At 35.4% G+C, this 20,500-nt stretch overlaps 5 protein-coding genes across 5 annotated transcripts in view; 4 read left to right on the top strand and 1 right to left on the bottom strand.

Annotated features, from left to right (window-relative positions):
• LOC136986023 (syntenin-1-like) overlaps window positions 1-2,296 on the top strand; it is a 31,807-nt gene extending 29,511 nt beyond the window's left edge. Inside the window, exons 5-7 of the mRNA XM_067283473.1 lie at window positions 504-645; window positions 1,755-1,876; window positions 1,947-2,296. Of these exons, the coding sequence (XP_067139574.1) occupies window positions 504-645; window positions 1,755-1,876; window positions 1,947-1,998 (316 nt within the window). The 3' untranslated portion in view covers window positions 1,999-2,296. The remainder of the gene's footprint in view (window positions 1-503; window positions 646-1,754; window positions 1,877-1,946) is intronic.
• LOC136985992 (CDK5 and ABL1 enzyme substrate 2-like) overlaps window positions 1-20,500 on the top strand; it is a 390,978-nt gene that overhangs the window by 148,081 nt on the left and 222,397 nt on the right. The window lies entirely within an intron of this gene.
• LOC136986009 (uncharacterized) lies at window positions 5,199-7,118 on the bottom strand. Its single transcript, XM_067283459.1, has one exon. It carries the CDS (start codon window positions 7,116-7,118, stop codon window positions 5,199-5,201), a length of 1,920 nt encoding a protein of 639 aa, XP_067139560.1.
• LOC136986008 (uncharacterized) lies at window positions 7,248-9,053 on the top strand. Its single transcript, XM_067283458.1, has one exon. It carries the CDS (start codon window positions 7,248-7,250, stop codon window positions 9,051-9,053), a length of 1,806 nt encoding a protein of 601 aa, XP_067139559.1.
• Window positions 14,616-15,368, top strand: LOC136986007 (uncharacterized). The gene has a single exon (XM_067283457.1). It carries the CDS (start codon window positions 14,616-14,618, stop codon window positions 15,366-15,368), a length of 753 nt encoding a protein of 250 aa, XP_067139558.1.

Here is a 20,500-nt window from a genome sequence, read left to right as displayed (position 1 = left end):
TTTAAGCCTAACGAAAATTTTTATAATAATCATCGAGGCTATCGTATCGTTAAAAATTATTTCTGCATTTTGTACAAACAAAATAAATATATTAAAGAATATAAAAAACATGAAAATTATACTTTAAAAGTAAATTTAGTATCAAAAACATTCGATTCAGCACGACACAGTCCGACTGAAAATCGTTCCACTTTCCGGCCATTCCACTTACCGACGTTCCACTTATCGACGCTCTACTGTACAAACATATTGACATTTAGTAGTGAACTACATCATTAGTTTAACTAATATCAGTTAATAATGATTAGTTTGATATTTTAAATTAAAATTAGTAATTCTTTCTATTGGTTCTGTTCTGTACTTTAGATGTTTAATAGTGATTAAATAAAACAGTATTAGTTATTACAAGTATCATATAGAATCCAAAATTATGTGTAACAATTATTTAAATTGTAATTTATACCTATCAAAAATATTTTCTTATTACTCGAGTTGGATTTCAGACCGTTTGAACGCACCATTACATTGCACAAGGACAGTGTAGGACACTGTGGATTCGTTTTTAAAAACGGAAAAATTACCGCCATAGTGAAAGATTCATCGGCCGCCAGAAACGGTTTATTAATAGATCATCATTTACTAGAGGTAAATTTTTCATTTACAGATAAATTCTCTAAAATTGTTTAAATAAGATTTATATATATCCTTGTGGTAGTCATGTGTATAATGAACTCGGATTAAATAATAATGTGGACGTCCATGCGTACTTTGACTTTGTCTAAATTATTTATGATGGAAAAAACTATTGAATTTAAACACTTGTACGTCCAATAATCTTAAGTTTTCAGAATTAGTGATATTTTTAATTAAAGAATGTTAAGTTAGGAATGACAGAATATTTTCAAATTTACTATCTCCTTTGTAAATGTTTATCAAATGAATATCTAATCACATTTTACTTTGTTGAACTACAGACTTTGATATATTTCAGTGCAAAATTGTTTTACTTTCATGCAAATGTTGTAATAAAACATTTATTTAAAATGGTAATTTATAGATTTTTTTTTTTAAATCCCTAAACAGATTAAATGCCTCACTTAAAATAAATAGGCTTTTATTAAGATTATATACACTTAAAATTCACAATGAGAAGAATTTTAGATTCTTCCCATTGGTAAATGTTACAAAAGTAAAATTTTGTATTGTCTTTGAATAACTATATTAAAAAATATATATTAAATTGCACAAGATTGGAATGGAGGTTTTTTGAAAAACTTTATTATAAATTTAAACTTGCATAAAACTTATTATGAAAGTGTAAGTGTAATTTAAAATGAAATCCTGTTGTTTTCCTACGATAAGAATCATATTACATAAATTATAATTATCAGAATTGACTTTAAAAAATTGTATTTGGTCAATTGTTGGAAATGGCAGTCTTTTGGTTTTTGATCAATGCATTCCTATGTGAACAATTCTTTAAATCCAAGTCCAAAAATTAACATGTTTTTATTGCTGTCCATTTGAAGTTAATAAATTTTTTATAATTATTTTATCACTTCTAGATACATATTGCTTCTCATTACAATAAGTAAATGTCCAAAAATAGAGTGACTGTTTTTGATAATTAAAATTTAACTATAATGCCAATAATCATTTTAAGTAGAAATAAGATTTGAAGACCCACATTTTAAATAAGTGTAAAATTTCAAAACTTTTTAAAATTTATAAATTTTATCATTTTTTTTTCATAGGTGAATGGCCAGAATGTGGTAGGACTTAAAGACAAAGAAATAACACAAATAATAGATGCTGGAGGAAATGTTATCACCATTACCATCATGCCGTCGTTTGTTTACGAACACATTATAAAACGGTAAATTATTTCTACAATTTAAGTTCATATTTGCAGTTTCATAGTAAATTAATTTCTTACTTATTTTTAGAATGGGATCAGGTTTGAAAAATAAGATGGACCATTCCGTTTCCGATATCTAATTGCCATCGACTTCAGACTAAATTCCATTTTTATTGATTCACAGTATTAAAATCCATCGGCAGCATTTGCCGTTTATATCGCCAAGCTTGAAATTTTTAAACGTAATAAATCTTTTGTAAGCCAGGTTATCGAAGATCAGAAATTTTGTTAATGTATTTACTATTTTGTGTCTATCCGAAATGATTATTTCTACGACTAACCTATAATTAGCCGTAATTATTATGTATCGTTAATGTTTTGTTATTTCTATCAATTTGTAAGTTTCAATATGTAAAATAAAATCTTAAATGTTTTAAATTTATTGTTGCTGATGCTATTTTATTCGGATATTATTCTAAAAATTAACTTTTAACTGTGCTTAGTTAAGTCTATCAATATGTTTATCATCAATATTTTCTCATTGACAAAAGTAGTATTAGACAAATTTAAAATTTAAAAATAGTCAGTCAGTATTATTTATTAAAGTACAAGGTACTGTACATACTTGGTGTGGCGTTAAGCATGACCAAAGTAGAATACAAAGAGGTACCATAGATATATGACAAATTAGTGAATATACAATAGGGTAATATAAAATATGATGATAATGCACAAAACAAGCCTAAGCACTACAAAATACAGAAAAGGCAAACAATACAAATACAATACATAACAGAACAAAACAATACAGATACAATACAACAAAACAGTACAAGTTACAAAGACAAAACATTAAAAAACAAAACTTATGTAAGAAATATAGAAAGAGTTAAAGTATATACAGTAGATAACAGTATGGCTGGGAGTTACGTGTTACAAGATTAAGCCGTTACAGGTGACAGTTGGCAGTATTTCTTTGCTAGTCTGGAGAAGGCAAGATAGATTTCGTTGTTAACAAGTAGGTCGGAGTGACAGCATGGCCAAGGGATGCCAAGGTTCTGTAATAGAATTCTAATCTCCAGTCTCTCTGCTTCAAGAATGGGACAGTCAAAAATATAGAGTTCCACTGTCCTCAACTTGACAAAAAGGGCAGAGATGTGAAGCGGGAAAGACAGGTGTTGAACTTTTCATGTCCAGTAAGAAACTGAGTCATATGGTAGCTCGGTACAAACCAGTCAGTCTTCATGAAGTCACTAATATTTGGTATATAGTTATAGGTAATGCAGTTATTATTATTCCACGTGTTTTGCCAGAGCAGTTGTCTCTCCAGAGAAGCTGGCGTAAGGTGTGCTTGCTTATCTTGTCATAGATGACGGATGGTATGGTCAGCACACTTATTACCAGGAGTGCCCTGATGGGCGCATGTCCAGGTAATGGAGATGGTATTACTAGTGTTGTTGTTGATAATCCTGATCTCAGTGGCAATTTAGGCAATTTGAAAATACAATTAAATTTTTCTAATAATTAGATAAAACATTTTATATAGGCTACGGGTGTTACGTGCGATGTGACCAACCATTTGAAGATTAGTACCAAAATTAAATGAGCGATCTCGTTATGGTGCAATGATTGGCCACCTTTCAGCTAGGATAAAAATAACCATTTTATGAAATACAGTACAAATAAAATAAATGGCATTTTTAGTTTACATATTTTCGTGTTTTGATTTTTTTTCCTCCAATATTTTTAAATTAAGTTTTTGGATCAGTAAGGTGGAAATATAAAACTGCATGGAAAAATAAAAATGTAAATATTTAAATATATTCATGAGTTTTAGTGCAAATAAAGCAATGGAGGTTGCTAGTACTTACATTTACTCGTCAATATTATATTTTTTATTTGTTTCTATGGTTTAATAATTATGAATCAATTATTAGATCTATTGGGATATGGGCAAAAGAAACTAACGGATCCACAAGTACCCAAATGAGGGCTAACTCAAACATGAAAAACATTTGAATAATAATTGATTTTTTATTGAAATGTGCACGACAATCATATTACGAAATAATAAAGCGTATTTATTTTTTCTCTCTGGAGAGGGCTTCAGTCTCAGCCCCTCCGTATCCACCATTGAATAGAAACAAAACAAAAACGATTCGAACTAAATAAGCATGTTGGAAATACAAGAATGAATAAAACAATTTAACAAAATACAATAGACAAGTGTTTCGCAAGAGGAAGACCTAAGTGGATAGAACATTAGAAAAAAATCAAGAGAATAGGAAGAAGAAAAACCTAAACAAAACTTTCGATCGTAACAGGTGGAAACGTCTAATGAGCAAAAAAAGACATTTTTTTAGTTAAATAATTTATAATAGATTCAGATAAACATTTTAGCAAATCTGTTTTGAAATAACGTAAATAATTAAATGTAAACTTTGGGGATACTATAGATTACCACCTACGGAATTTCGAGACTTTGAGTATATACCTGAACTGAGGGGACCGAGACGAGTTCAACGATGCCCTACTTTTGGACCGGAGACGAACAATAAGAAAGTTATCATAATTTTTAAGTTATCATACATTTTTAATGCTTTCATGCAGACGGCACCGTAGTTCCTAGTGCTGCCATCTCACGGGTAAAGTCTGACGTTAAACAATCGGCGGCCTGCCAGCGGCTCCCCTCCGGGGAGAGTACGTCGGGAGCACATACAGTCGAACATCGGTTCCTTTTTTTCAAGCGATCGTGACTCCCGATTGCGATAGCGCGGTCGGCTCGTAGTACTTACTAGCCGACCGCGAGCGATAGCGAGACTGAGGAGCCGTAGCCCCCAAGGTCGATGAGTGCGAGGCAGTGGCGTGCCGTCATTGGAAGCGATGGAAGCGCCGATTCCACCTTCCAATGACTTTCCCTTGAATTTTATAAAATATAAATTTTCATCTTCTGCTCAGACTCAGCTTCTTAATGAATACAGTAGAAACATACAATACACCTTATCGCTGAGAACAAACAATTTATTACCTAAAACTAACGTTTTCGGCCCAATTTATGGGCCATCTTCAGGTTACAGCTGTTCGATTCCGATACAAAATCGAACACATTCAAAATAAAACCAAAATAGAACATACGTTTAAATTAAACCAATAGAACAAGCATAGTACAAAATAATAAATAACAAAAATTAAAATAACACGAAAAATGTAAATGAAATTAAATAATAAATAACAAAAATTAAAATAACACGAAAAATGTAAATGAAATTAAAATACAAATAAAATACTGTGACTGGCCGTCAATCTTAAGGAACCATTCGTTTTGCATTAACCCAGAAGCCTACTGAGTGACGGCAGACTCATTATCACGAGTGTTACGTCTTACTATGTATTTCCAGGATGACGGTAACACCGTCGCATCCTTATAATTTAAACATCTGCCAGCCAAACTCGCTCTGTAGATTTCACATTTCTCAGTTATGGACGACAGCGTTGGCGAGTGTACTTCTACAAGAATTTTGGCATTTTCCCATTCTACCACTGAACCATCTGCTTGCGCCATTTTGGATAACGCTGTTGTGCACCTGTTTTTTGTGACATCGTACCGATGCTCCTTTATCCTCACTCCAAGGTTTCTATTGGTGACACCTACGTAGTCCCTATCGATTCCCAACTGGTCATTTTTGTAGGGAATTGCATATACTCCCGCCTGTTCTTTAACACCAATTCTTTCTTTGTCATTTCTAATCAACCTATACACTGTGGGGGCCCTTTTGCATATTAAACTGGCGTTTTTGTGCCTCGCTATTTGCTTCATAATCGGGAAGAGACATTTATTATATGTAAACTTTGTGAAGTTACCCCCAGACTCCGGTTTCTTCTTAGAACTGCTCCTAGGCTTTATGTACGCCGCTATTAAACGTTCTATAGTTCTTGTTCCAAACCCTAACTCCTTTGCTATCTCTTTGATTCTACCCAGCTCATTCATCGTGTCCATTATATTTGAGCAATATAAAAACGCTCTTCTGATTAGGGCCCTAAATGCGGATAATTTATAAACCGTTGGGTCATTGGAACTCGCCGGAATATACATCGGATCATGTGTGGGCTTGATGTACACCTTCGTGCATAAAGCTCCATTCTTAAATTCAATGGCAACGTCCAAGAAGTGTAGCTCTTTGTTACTAACTTGCTCAAGGTTAAGTTTCAAGCCATGTTGGTTAGAGTTCACTTGGTCTAGGAATCGCTGTATCATTGTGTCATTCTTCCAAATAATTAGAACATCGTCTATATATCTTTTGTACATGATTATGTGTTCATTATAGTTGAAAACTGTCATGCGTTCAATCCTTCTCACTACCAATTCACAGAGCAGGCCAGACATCGGGCTGCCCATTGGGACCCCTCTTAACTGCTTATAAACTTTACCTTGGAAACTGAAAAATGACTGAAAGCATATTAGATCTACCATTATCTCTAAATCTTTTTTGTGCTTGTATGCTTTTGGGTGCAACCCACATAACAGGTTCACTAACTCATCAAAACATGAGGTAAGATTTATTGATGGAAACATACTCTCGTAATCCATAACAGTCCCAATCTCATTGTCCATTAACGACATATCATGTAGGTTATTAACCAAACTAAACGGGTCCTTTACGACAAATTGGTAGTCTTCAATAAGTGGTGTTAAATGCCTATGCATACGTTTTTCCAAAATGTAGGTTGGTCCTTTACATTTCTCTACAACCGGTCTGATTTCTTTACTGTTTTTATGTATTTTTGCAAATCCAAACAACCTAGGTACCCCTGGGCAGGTAATGTGGGCCCCTTTTAGGAAAGGGAATAACGATGCTATGGGCGATTTTTCCAATTTTTTTAGTTTTCTGTCAATTCTTTCAACAATACCTCTGTCCACCTCTTCACATTCCGTTTTTCTTATATAGTCATCTAGGGCTTCATTATACCTTTGTTTCTTCATTAAGACCAAATGCTTACTCTTATCCGCCCTAGTGACCACTATATCGTTATCATTCAACCATCTTCTAGCCTGGTTAATGCACAATTCTTTATCTTGCCTCCTGGAGCATTTTTCAGTTTTGAATGCCGTCTTCCATCTGTAATAGTCCTTATCCACTTCACACATTCCTGTAATTCCTCTTTCTATTTCGGCTACTACGCCTCTCCAGTTCCTACTGCTGTCCGGAACATAATTCGGACCTTTTTCCAGAACACGTTTAACACACTGCGGGAGTTGCATCTGATCCCATAATATATACGGGGTTGGCTTCAAAATGCTCCTAACTTTGGCCGGTTGCTTTTTCGAAATCCGGACAGCAGTAGGAACTGGAGAGGCGTAGTAGCCGAAATAGAAAGAGGAATTACAGGAATGTGTGAAGTGGATAAGGACTATTACAGATGGAAGACGGCATTCAAAACTGAAAAATGCTCCAGGAGGCAAGATAAAGAATTGTGCATTAACCAGGCTAGAAGATGGTTGAATGATAACGATATAGTGGTCACTAGGGCGGATAAGAGTAAGCATTTGGTCTTAATGAAGAAACAAAGGTATAATGAAGCCCTAGATGACTATATAAGAAAAACGGAATGTGAAGAGGTGGACAGAGGTATTGTTGAAAGAATTGACAGAAAACTAAAAAAATTGGAAAAATCGCCCATAGCATCGTTATTCCCTTTCCTAAAAGGGGCCCACATTACCTGCCCAGGGGTACCTAGGTTGTTTGGATTTGCAAAAATACATAAAAACAGTAAAGAAATCAGACCGGTTGTAGAGAAATGTAAAGGACCAACCTACATTTTGGAAAAACGTATGCATAGGCATTTAACACCACTTATTGAAGACTACCAATTTGTCGTAAAGGACCCGTTTAGTTTGGTTAATAACCTACATGATATGTCGTTAATGGACAATGAGATTGGGACTGTTATGGATTACGAGAGTATGTTTCCATCAATAAATCTTACCTCATGTTTTGATGAGTTAGTGAACCTGTTATGTGGGTTGCACCCAAAAGCATACAAGCACAAAAAAGATTTAGAGATAATGGTAGATCTAATATGCTTTCAGTCATTTTTCAGTTTCCAAGGTAAAGTTTATAAGCAGTTAAGAGGGGTCCCAATGGGCAGCCCGATGTCTGGCCTGCTCTGTGAATTGGTAGTGAGAAGGATTGAACGCATGACAGTTTTCAACTATAATGAACACATAATCATGTACAAAAGATATATAGACGATGTTCTAATTATTTGGAAGAATGACACAATGATACAGCGATTCCTAGACCAAGTGAACTCTAACCAACATGGCTTGAAACTTAACCTTGAGCAAGTTAGTAACAAAGAGCTACACTTCTTGGACGTTGCCATTGAATTTAAGAATGGAGCTTTATGCACGAAGGTGTACATCAAGCCCACACATGATCCGATGTATATTCCGGCGAGTTCCAATGACCCAACGGTTTATAAATTATCCGCATTTAGGGCCCTAATCAGAAGAGCGTTTTTATATTGCTCAAATATAATGGACACGATGAATGAGCTGGGTAGAATCAAAGAGATAGCAAAGGAGTTAGGGTTTGGAACAAGAACTATAGAACGTTTAATAGCGGCGTACATAAAGCCTAGGAGCAGTTCTAAGAAGAAACCGGAGTCTGGGGGTAACTTCACAAAGTTTACATATAATAAATGTCTCTTCCCGATTATGAAGCAAATAGCGAGGCACAAAAACGCCAGTTTAATATGCAAAAGGGCCCCCACAGTGTATAGGTTGATTAGAAATGACAAAGAAAGAATTGGTGTTAAAGAACAGGCGGGAGTATATGCAATTCCCTACAAAAATGACCAGTTGGGAATCGATAGGGACTACGTAGGTGTCACCAATAGAAACCTTGGAGTGAGGATAAAGGAGCATCGGTACGATGTCACAAAAAACAGGTGCACAACAGCGTTATCCAAAATGGCGCAAGCAGATGGTTCAGTGGTAGAATGGGAAAATGCCAAAATTCTTGTAAAAGTACACTCGCCAACGCTGTCGTCCATAACTGAGAAATGTGAAATCTACAGAGCGAGTTTGGCTGGCAGATGTTTAAATTATAAGGATGCGACGGTGTTACCGTCATCCTGGAAATACATAGTAAGACGTAACACTCGTGATAATGAGTCTGCCGTCACTCAGTAGGCTTCTGGGTTAATGCAAAACGAATGGTTCCTTAAGATGGACGGCCAGTCACAGTATTTTATATGTATTTTAATTTCATTTACATTTTTCGTGTTATTTTAATTTTTGTTATTTATTATTTAATTTCATTTACATTTTTCGTGTTATTTTAATTTTTGTTATTTATTATTTTGTACTATGCTTGTTCTATTGGTTTAATTTAAACGTATGTTCTATTTTGGTTTTATTTTGAATGTGTTCGATTTTGTATCGGAATCGAACAGCTGTAACCTGAAGATGGCCCATAAATTGGGCCGAAAACGTTAGTTTTAGGTAATAAATTGTTTGTTCTCAGCGATAAGGTGTATTGTATGTTTCTACTGTATATAAATTTTCATATTTTAACGTACTTTGAATTAATTAAAATTAATATTTTATTATAACTGCATTATGTATTTTTTACAAATTTCTATACTACATGTGAAAAAAAACGATAAGATTGCTATTGTATATTTGAATAATTCGGTGGCGGAAGGAATGTCGAAACCGGGTCAGTCTCCAATCAGCCAGATTATATAAGCATTAGCACATGCGGTTTACAGTGCACCAACCTCACCCGGTTTAGCCGGGTGAGCTAAACCGGGTAAGCGACACACTCGTAAAGAGTACAGCTTTATATCCCGGAGAGGTTGTGGGCTGTTAGCCACCTGCCTGTCAACTTCCAAGCAGCCAGATTATAGGCATTGGCGCATGCGCTTTACAGAGCACCAACGTCACCCGGTTTAGCTGGTGGATGCTTCACACATAAAGCTTCTAACTTTATATCCCGGACCGGTTGTGGGCTGTTTAGCCGCCTGCCTGATAGATATTCGGCCGCTCTCGCCCGACTACGTGAATCACGAGTAGACTAGATCAACGGCGGGCAACCCCGGCCCGCGGGCCAGCTACGGCTCGCGAAAAGTTTCTATCCGGCCCGCGAGATCTTTAATAGATTATTAAATTGGAAAAATAACTAATTAATAGTTAATTTTCCAATTCTTTGTAATTTTCGAAAACGATAAGAGAAATAAATGTAGTATAAACTTTTTATTTATTTATTTCATATTTTCAGACTAAAAAAATTACGAGTCACAAAAAGGCGTCAATTAACTACTACGGCCCGCGGAAAAACGTAAAATTTATTCTGGCCCGTGTTATAAAAAAGGTTGCCCACCCTAGACTAGATTTATAACTTAACCCAACCGATAGGAGTTTACTGGCATGTTTTTATGATAGTTCTGTATAGTTGACAGGAGTTTAAAAAAATCCATTAAAATATTTGATATATTTATTCCGCTCTCCCATCTTATATTATTTACGGGTTTCAATGTTAAACCGGTGATATTACGATTATAATATGTCCCATCTGTAAGGGAATGCAGAAAAAACGTGTACAATTCTTGTATAATGTTAAAAAATTAACTGTTACTTTGGCATCATTATTTACAACCAAATTTAATGAATGAGACGTACAATGGTACAAAAAAAGCTCTAGAATTTATTTTCCTTAAATGTACGATCTAAGTATCGGTTGTCATAAAAATTTCTTTCCACTTTTTTCCCAAGACTACAGATATTCGAGTACAAAGTAACTGGTTTCGAGTTATTTTTACTAAGAAGTAGTTGAATAATTAAGAGATTAGGGAATGGTGACATAAGTAAAACCCTGCTGACTTAAACAAAAGCTTAACCGAAGCAATTACTAGCTCAGTACAGTGGGGAACTGATTTCCGTGTACACCTGGTACTAAAACGAATTGCAGTAGTTAGAAAACAAATGACTATTAAGTTTAACATATTTACATCTATGGTGAGAAACGTTTAAAATTTACAACGGCCCTGTCGCGTCCTTTGAGATATACTAGTGATGCGACAAAAGAGGCATTTGACATTGACCGGTATCGGCACCCTCGGGATTTGTCACGCATGTATTCACTGTACACCTACCAAAATCGTCTCTTTTTCCATTCGTGAGCCACTCGCAGGGAGCAATTTTAACTCAGTGGATTGTTTAAATATTTAAAAATAAACAATATTTTATGTTATTTTTATATACGTTTCTTCGCAAAAGTATATTCATACAATTGAATATTTTGTACCAGGTATGTATAATTGTATATCCATTACAAATTTTATTTTACCAAGTAAGTTTTAATAATTTTATTTTTAATTTTAGCCCTTATATCATGGCTAGCGATTTAAACTGTAATTGTGATATTGAAAATTTACTTAAAAAAAGTTTTGGCTCAAGACAATATAATGAAAAAGAAGCCATAAAGAAGCCAACGCCTAAATTAAATATAAGTACTTCAACAAAAAAATTTGTTCGACATTTTCACGATAAAATTTATCAAGACGTAAACTGGCTTTGTGGATGCATAAAAATGCAAAAATTGTTTTGTTGGCCTTGCCTATTATTTTCAAATGAAATTAGTGTGTGGAATAAGAATGGCTTTGACGATTTAAACAATTTGAGTAAAGCTAGAAAAAGACACGAAAATCGTAAATGTCACATCGATTCTTTCGTAAAATTGAAGCAATTTGGAAATCAAAATAGAATAGAATTTAACATTAGTAAACAATATAAAATTAATATTGAAAATTATAACAAGATAGTTACGGCTAATAGATATATTGTATCTAAATTAATAGATATTACATGCTTTTTAGCAAAGCAAGAATTGGCATTTAGAGGGCATAGGGAATGTATTGAATCTAATAACAGAGGTAAGTATATTGAACTCGTTTCTTTATTAAGTACGTCAGATAATCAATTAAAAATGCATTTAGAGAAGTCTACAGTTTTTACTGGCTTATCGAACAAAATTCAAAATGAGCTCGTTAATTCGTTAGGAAACGTTTTATTGCAAGAAATTAAAAAAGAAATTGAAAACGCAAAATTTGTTGCTATAATTGTAGACGAAACAACGGACCTTAGCCACAGAGCCCAGATGTCGACTGTATTTCGTTACGTGAAAGAAAACGGTAACGTCGAAGAAAGATTTGTGGGCTTTACTGATGCGAGTGAGAACAGAGACGCAAATTCGTTATTCACTCACATTAAGAGTTACTTAGACGAATTTCAATGCACTAAAAAATTAGTGGCACAAACATACGACGGTGTTGCCGTAATGGCCGGACAACATAATGGTGTCCGAGCTAAAATTAAAGAAATATCCAAACATGCTATTTTCGTACACTGTTATGCTCACAGATTGAACCTAGTTTTCTCTCAATCTGTTGGATATATAAAAGAATGTAAAATATTTTTTCAAACTATGACAGGATTTTCTTCATTTTTTTCTAAATCTTCTAAAAGATCTCACGCCTTAGGTCTAGAAGTCAATAAGCGTTTTCCTTCAGCCACACCTATTAGATGGAATTACAATAGCAGGATTGTAAACTGCGTTATGGAGTATAAAGAAGAATTAAAACTTTTGTTGTTGAATATGGTTGAAAGTCCAGAACAATTGATACAAAATTGTATTGACAGATTTGCCGACATAAAATCTCTAGAATTTTTATCACTTTTAGATTTTAATAATTTTAAATATTATGAAAAACAATTTCCCGAAGAGAGTTTTAATGCTTTACGTAAATTTTATGGAGAATTTTTTAATTTATGTAAATTACGTAGTGAATTGCAATATTTATATTCGTGTCCGGACTATATTGGCAAGTCACTCTTAGACATAAAAAATATTATAATTAATGATGACCTAAACAAAGACGTACTAATAGAATTATATGGTTTAATATCATTAATTTTTACAATACCATCTACCAGTGCGTCTGTTGAGCGTAGTTTTTCAACAATGAAGCGAATTCATACATTCGCCAGGAACACTCAGTCGGAGGAAAGATTGTCGTCACTAGCGTTGCTTTCTATAGAAAAAGAACTTTTAAATACGTTGATGGAATCAACGACGAGTGACTTTTATGATAAAGTAATTAACGACTTTGCGGGAAAACATCGCCGAATAGAGTTAATTTATAGAAAATAAAAAAAAGAAACAAGTTTTTCTATAATTGTATTATGTATGTATTATTTGTATTTTAGAATTAAAGTACATAAATTGTTTATTTTTGTCATTCGCAGGTACGAATGGACCCTAGACCATCACTGACGCGCAATTAACTGATTGCCCCTGAAAGTCGGCTTCTTACAGAAACACAGCTTCCCTATCATCAAATGTCACGGCACGCCACTGGTGCGAGGATACATCTGCCTTTGTTGAAGGTATATATGGTCGAGTGCCGGACTGCCTGTTAAACACGTGATAGGCTTAGCGGAGAGAGCGACGCGACTCCGATCATCGCGCGATCGCCGAAAAAAGTATGATAACTTTCTTATTTTTTGCCTCCAGCCCAAAAGTAGGGTACCGTTGAACTCGTCTCGGTCTTCTGAGTTCAAATATATACTCAAAGTCCCGAAATTCCATAGGTGGTAATCTATAGTACACCCTAAACGGGGGATTTTTTTAAAAAAAAACTTCTTAAAAAATTAAAACTTTAAGGTTAAGACAATTATTGATTTGTTGTGAAACCGTGTTGTATTATTCTTAGAAGTGTCGGACACAAATTCGTGTTAATAACAACCACATGGCTTTTTCCACCTTTATTTAGTTGATACGGTACACGTTTCGGGCCTTAAGCCCCTCATCAGTCAACTAAAATAATACAAAATAATGTATACAACGTTTTTTTTACCGACAAGTTATATAAACATTTTAAAACGCATATAACATACCAGTTCTTCCCATAGTATGGCACTTGTACACGGTAAGTTTGGACATTACAAACTCGAGAATAAAAGTTATAAAATTCTTGTACATCTATTTTGAATTAAAAAGTACAACTATTTAATATAACAATAAAATAAAAGTACTCGAACGAACTTTGAAAATGTATTGTGCATTAACCGTCTCTACTAAGAAGTACAAGAGAATAAATAGTAAGAACTTGTTCCAGCGTTATCCAATAGTTAATTTAATTTTATTGTTATATTAAATAGTTGTACTTTTTAATTCAAAATAGATGTACAAGAATTTTATAACTTTTATTCTCGAGTTTGTAATGTCCAAACTTACCGTGTACAAGTGCCATACTAGGGGAAGAACTGGTATGTTATATGCAGTTTAAAATGTTTATATAACTTGTCGGTAAAAAACGTTGTATACATTATTTTGTATTATTTTAGTTGATTGATGAGGGGCATAAGGCCCGAAACGTGTACCGTATCAACTAAATAAAGGTGGAAAAAGCCATGTGGTTGTTATTAACACGAATTTGTGTTCGACACTTCTGTTAAGACAATTAGTTAACTGTTGTTTTTATCACTAACCGCATTTGATCAGAGACATAAACCACGCTAAGGTCTATAAAACATTACCACTTTATTACAATGCATTTCGGATGAAAATTTTCTGTATGTTTTTTCTAATTAGATATGTATTACCTGAAGAGGGGTGCAAGCGAAACAAAATTTGCATCCGAAATGCATTGTAATAAGATAGTAACGTTTTATAGATGTTAGCGTGGTTAGATGACTGAGCCGGAAACCAGTTCGACCGCGGTGTGGGTAGGACGTAAAATGTCGCGCTCTGCAACTGTCGGAGATCAAACTGTACGTGGCGAAGACCACCGTTCTTTATGTGACCAGGATATTCTACGTTTGTTGAATTTTCCAAATGACACGGACTGGAGAAACACGTTACTGTTAATTGTGGACCCCGGAAATGGACCATACGACATTCAAGACTTTGTTCCTTCACTGAGTAGTGTTATCGACCTGAAAGACATTGTGCACTTTGGGGCTAGTGTTGTTACTCATGTTTACATTATGGGAATGAAAACTGAAAATAGCGCAAGTGCCTTACTGAATTCGAGAGAGATACAAGTAAAAGGTAGGAAGTGTCGAATTATTTCCATAGAAAACCGGAAAGTGGTGATCAACATACATTGGCTACCGCCAGTATTGTCTCATGATCTAGTTAATAGACACTTTATAAATTACGGAAAAATTTTAAAGTGCGAATTTTTAAAATCGTCGGTGCCCAGCTTGGAGCATGTCCTTACGAACAAAAGGCGAATATGGTTAGAGCTCAAACAGGGGATCAATACCGAAGATTTACCTTATTTTATAAGGGTGAAAGGTATGACTGGATCGGTTGTCATCGCGGGCAGGCCACTGCTATGTTATCGATGCAAACAATTTGGTCATATCAGGAGAAATTGTGTCGCGAAAAAATGCGAAACATGTAAAAAATTTGGACACAACCGAAAATTGTATTGGTAAAACGTATGCTTCGGCAACGACTGTCGAAAGCACGTGGTGTGCTGCTGTTGACAAAGAGCCGGATAACAATAAGGCAGGAAGTAAGGAGACAATGCCACTGTTATTAGCAACGGTTAAGCCCGCGGCATCTTCGGGTAAACAAAACAACAAAGAAGAATTTAACAGGAAACCATTAAGCGCTGACGAGAAGTAAAACTCCTCCGGAAGTGAGTCATCGCCTGAAAGCCCTCCTGATAAACAAAGGAAAAAATGACGGAGGAAACTAAAGGTTACTCCATCGGTTAAATATAATGAAAGTAGGACTAGATCAGACACTCAAAAGGATTGTGATACGGCAGACATTGTCGTAACTACGAATAAATTCGAAGCTTTAAACACAATACATCAAGAAGAAATGGATTGCGAAAATTTAACGGCATCGGACGGAACCCTCTCGGGGGTAACCGAAGACGTGCCGACAACGGTTCGTAACAAACAAGAGGTTATGATCGTTCCCCCAAGATGCGAAGCAAGCTATCCATCATAACTGTTAATGTAAACGGGCTCAACGTTCACCACAAATAGGACCTTTTAGTTCAGTATTTGTTGCAGAACAACACAGATGTGGCTCTGTTGCAAGATACTAGACTTAGTGACAACTGAAATGCCACCGTGTTTAAAAATAGAATTGATCATCATTTTAACTCTGTCTGGTCGAATGGAGACTCTAAAAGCAGAGGGGTGGTTATTTTAATTAAAAAGGATATTGAGATCATCTACACCTCCAATGATAACGAAGGTCGTATAACATTGTGTGATGTGGCTTGCTGTAGCGAGGTGGTGCGTATTATATCGGTGTACCTCCCGGCGAATAACTCTAAAAGTCGGTTGGAATTCCTTCCTAAACTGGAACAGTTACTGGACGTCCCTTTTGAGATAATCATAGGAGGAGATTATAACTTCGTAGAATCGGAACTGGACAGAATTGGCTCAACCTCAAACGAGCTAGAGAAGAAAAGATTCAAGTATCTAAAAGCAAAGCATGATTTGACGGACATATGGCGCCACCTTTTCCCAAACAGAAGAGAGTACACGTATCATCAGAACAATGCTCACTCTCGGTTAGATAGGTTTTATGTATCTAAGGGAATTACTTTATGCACAATCTCTTCGGAAATAGAACCGTCCTATCTGTCCGATCACAGCTTCGTCAAATTATGGATTGACTTCTCTCTACAGGAGAAACTCGCTCCAGATAGATGGACTTATTGGAAATTTAACTCTTCCTTACTCAGGGACGTTGATTTTCTTGCTGAAACGACAACACAGATATTGAATCAAAAAGAGGAAAACCCCTTTAAATGGTGGCAACAATTTAAAAGTGCAATCAAAAGAATTGCCATTCAAATTGGTGCGCAAAGAAAGGCAGAAGCGAGATTGCGTCGCCTGAAGTTAATTGATGCACTAAAAGAAGCATATGCAAAGGAAATACTACACCCGGGAAGTCACATCGGTGAAATCGAAAATGCGAAACAACAATTGAGACTTATGCAGGAAAAAAAATTGAAAGGCGCCTTCATTCGCTCCCGGGTAGAGCTTAATAGCATGGAAGGAAAACCAACTAAGCGCTTTTATCAGCTTGAAAAGAAGTGTATTAAACGTAAAGCGATAAAGGAACTCAACATAAATGGTACTATCACCACTGATAAGGAAACTATTCAGACTCATTTCTTAAACTACTACAAAGAGCTATTCTCAAAAAAACAATACTTTCCAGAAAGTGTAACCAAATTTATCTCTCTGCTGCCTGTGTTGTCGCATGACAAAAGCAGTTCATTAAATAACGACATCACGTACGACGAATGTTTTTTAATAGTAAGGTCTATGCCCAACAATAAAGCACCGGGCCCTGACGGCCTACACGTGGAGTTCTACAGTTTTTTCCAATCTTTGGCAACAAACTAGTGCAAATGCTTAACTCCATCATATCAGATGATCAGGTGCCAATAAACTTCAGCCAAGGAATAATAACGCTCATTCCGAAGTCGCAAAAAATGGCTGACCTAAAAGAAATCAATAATTGGAGGCCAATATCCCTATTAAACACGGATTACAAAATTCTAACAAGAATTCTTGCCAATAGGTTTCAAAAAGTCATTTCATGTCTCATTGATAGTGCGCAGACCTGTGGAATAAAAGGACGACGCATCCACACAAACATCCTCCTGACCCAGACTATCTACGACCTCATTGAAAATGACGTTGATTCGGGTTGCTTCTTTCAAATCGACTTAAGGCGAGCTTTCGATAACGTGTGTCATGAATACCTGTGGAAAAGATTAGAACGCTGCAACGTGGGGAAAAATTTACAAGCTGGATAAAGCTATGTTATGAAAGTGCAAAGAGCCAGCTGCTGATTAACAAAAACCTGACTGATAAATTCGAAGTGGGCTGCTCTGTACGTCAGGGATGCCCCCTATCCATGCTGCTCTTCGTAACAAGTATAGAACCGTTATTTTGTTATATAAGGTCCAGTCCCTTGTTCTGTGGGTACCGCCCACCAAATAATAGAAACACGGAAATAAAATACGTGTCATATGCAGATGATATTACTCTTGTCCTAACGAGTTTGAATAGCATTGACAGGATAAAACCGCTGTTTCTAGATTTTGAACAAGCCTCCGGAACTGCAATCAATCCAAATAAATGTAAAGGTCTTTGGATTGGGGCATGGACTGACTTACCTAATACTTATGGTGGCTTTACTTGGAATAACATGAACCTAAAAATCCTTGGGACGACAATAGGAAAAAATACCAATGAGCAATGGAACAAAATAATCCAAAAAATAAATAAAGCTGTTTTTTGTTGGAGTGAAAGAAATCTCTCTTTGTTTGGAAAAGCAAAAATAGCAAACACTAAAATTCTAACGCCCTTCTGGTTTTTGTTGAAAACGCAACCTCTCACAAAAGTTACAGCAAAAAGAATCAACAGAATAACAGCAAAATTCGTATGGTCGTCTAGCTACGAACCGATAAGAAGATCGACGATCCATAATCACACTAAAAATGGTGGTCTGGCCTTACTAGACGTATCTCTAAAAGCCATGGTTAGTAGAGTTACCTTAATCAATAATTTACACAAATATTCGCTCTGGACACCTATAGCAAAAGATCTATTGCAACCATTAATTCCAAACTTAATTGTAAGCACCAAATTATTAGAAAAAAAGTACAGAATACCAATGCTATTAAAAGAAGTAATACATTGCTATAAACACCTAACAAATTATTTCAATGACGAGACGATCTTTACAACAAAGCCCCAGAAACTTTATTGGATGCTAGCAGATACTTTAATATCCAAGCCCCAGGTAATAGAACTCGACCAACAATTGTTAAACAATAAAATAATACACACTGTATTCGAATTGCCAATCTTCAACAGAGCAAAAAGTACTTTTTGGAGGATTTATCACAACTGTCTTCAGACTAATGAATGGAAAACGAATAAAAATTTGCAAAACAACAGCAATTGCCCGATTTGTAACAAATCTGAAACCACTCAGCACGCAATATTTGAGTGCGCCCACATCTCTCAAATTTGGAAAGTCCTGAGGGAGAAAAGCAGCGTCTATATTCCACTTACCATTGGCGAAGTACGTAGACTAGAAATGTATAGATACTCTAAGCCAGTGTTTCCCAACCTTTTTTGTGCTATGCCCCACCTAAGCCTTTCTAAAATTCTTATGCCTCCCAACATATATGTTGAACTCTCTTGGAAGGTCTCTCGTTGCCGTGTTTGTTGAAGTTTTTTCTTGCACTTAATTATCACACTGTTTTATTGTAACCACGATAAAACCCAATCCTTTCATCAAAGTCTCTTGCACTTTCCAGTCATTGCCAAACGCGACCTGGAACACCACAACTCACGTCTGCCCACCTCGAGGTCTGGGCAAAGAATGTTCTTTCTCCTCTTTCACCGGCCTCAGGGCCTCGTTCATCTCTTTGTTCTCAGTGGTTCCCAGAATTGTTAATCCCACCCCAAGGGAAAAGAGTTATAAAGGAAAGTTCTAGAAAGAAAGGGAAACAAAGAAAATTAAAACTAACTTAAATCAATAATTACAATAAATATGGCATACAGCAGCTATACGGTTAACTTAAACTCTGAATGAGTTTCAAATTGCCCCCTTAACAATCAAATTGCCCCCTTGTGGGGCGTGGGCCCCACGTTAGGAAACACTGCTCTAAGCAGATGATTTCTATAATCATTACAGTAATCGACACAATATGGAGGGGTAGATGTTCGGCGTATTTTACAAAGGTAACGCAAATAATAACGTTAGAAAAATGTAAAAGTAGATTGAACCAGTTAATCGAAACTGTAAACTATCAGAAAAATTTTGATAAATGGAAAAACCACCAACAATGGACGGAGACTGGGATAATAGCTCTAAGTAACGGTAGTTCCTGCTCGCCCAGTATTGATTGAGAAAGTCTCTGTATTAAAATATGATATTGTATTGTATTGATAAATGTTCGATTATAGTATTATAAGTATTGTACTAATATGATAAGTATTGTATAATTGTAAGTCATATAACCTAGCAACAATTGTAATTGTAATTGTAAACTAATTCATAGCATATGATGTATATTAAGTAATTGAATAAATATATATATTTATATAAAAAAAAAAAAAATGGCTGAGCGGTCGAGATACCAGCCTACCGCTCTGGGGAGCCGGGATCAATCCGGACGGGTCGAGATATCCCTAGGAATTTTTCGGGGGGTGGTCCGTCTGGCTAAATCCCTCACCACCCGGCCACCCCGTTGTGGCCTGGCCTAACCCATAATGAGCTTGCTTAAAGAGACCCTCTTAGTGCCCATAGGGCGGAAAAAGTTTTTAAAGAATGACCTTACCGTGGTTTCTATCTCTAATCAAATGCAGTTAGTGACAAAAAGAGAAAACTGTTAACTAATTGTCTTAACCTTAAAGTTTTAATATTTTAACAAGTTTTTTAAAAAATTATTTTTTAAATAAAAAAGGTTAAAAAACCTCACCATAATTATACATTTACTTAAATGTAAACTATTTAATAATTACACAAGCAAGAGAACAGTAATAAATTGCATTATTAAATCTTTGTTTTA

Source organism: Centruroides vittatus, unplaced genomic scaffold, assembly GCF_030686945.1.
Source record: "Centruroides vittatus isolate TY-2023 unplaced genomic scaffold, ASM3068694v2 contig_986, whole genome shotgun sequence".
NCBI classification, from domain to species: Eukaryota; Metazoa; Arthropoda; class Arachnida; order Scorpiones; family Buthidae; genus Centruroides; species Centruroides vittatus.
This window is presented reverse-complemented; position numbering and strand designations above follow the sequence as displayed.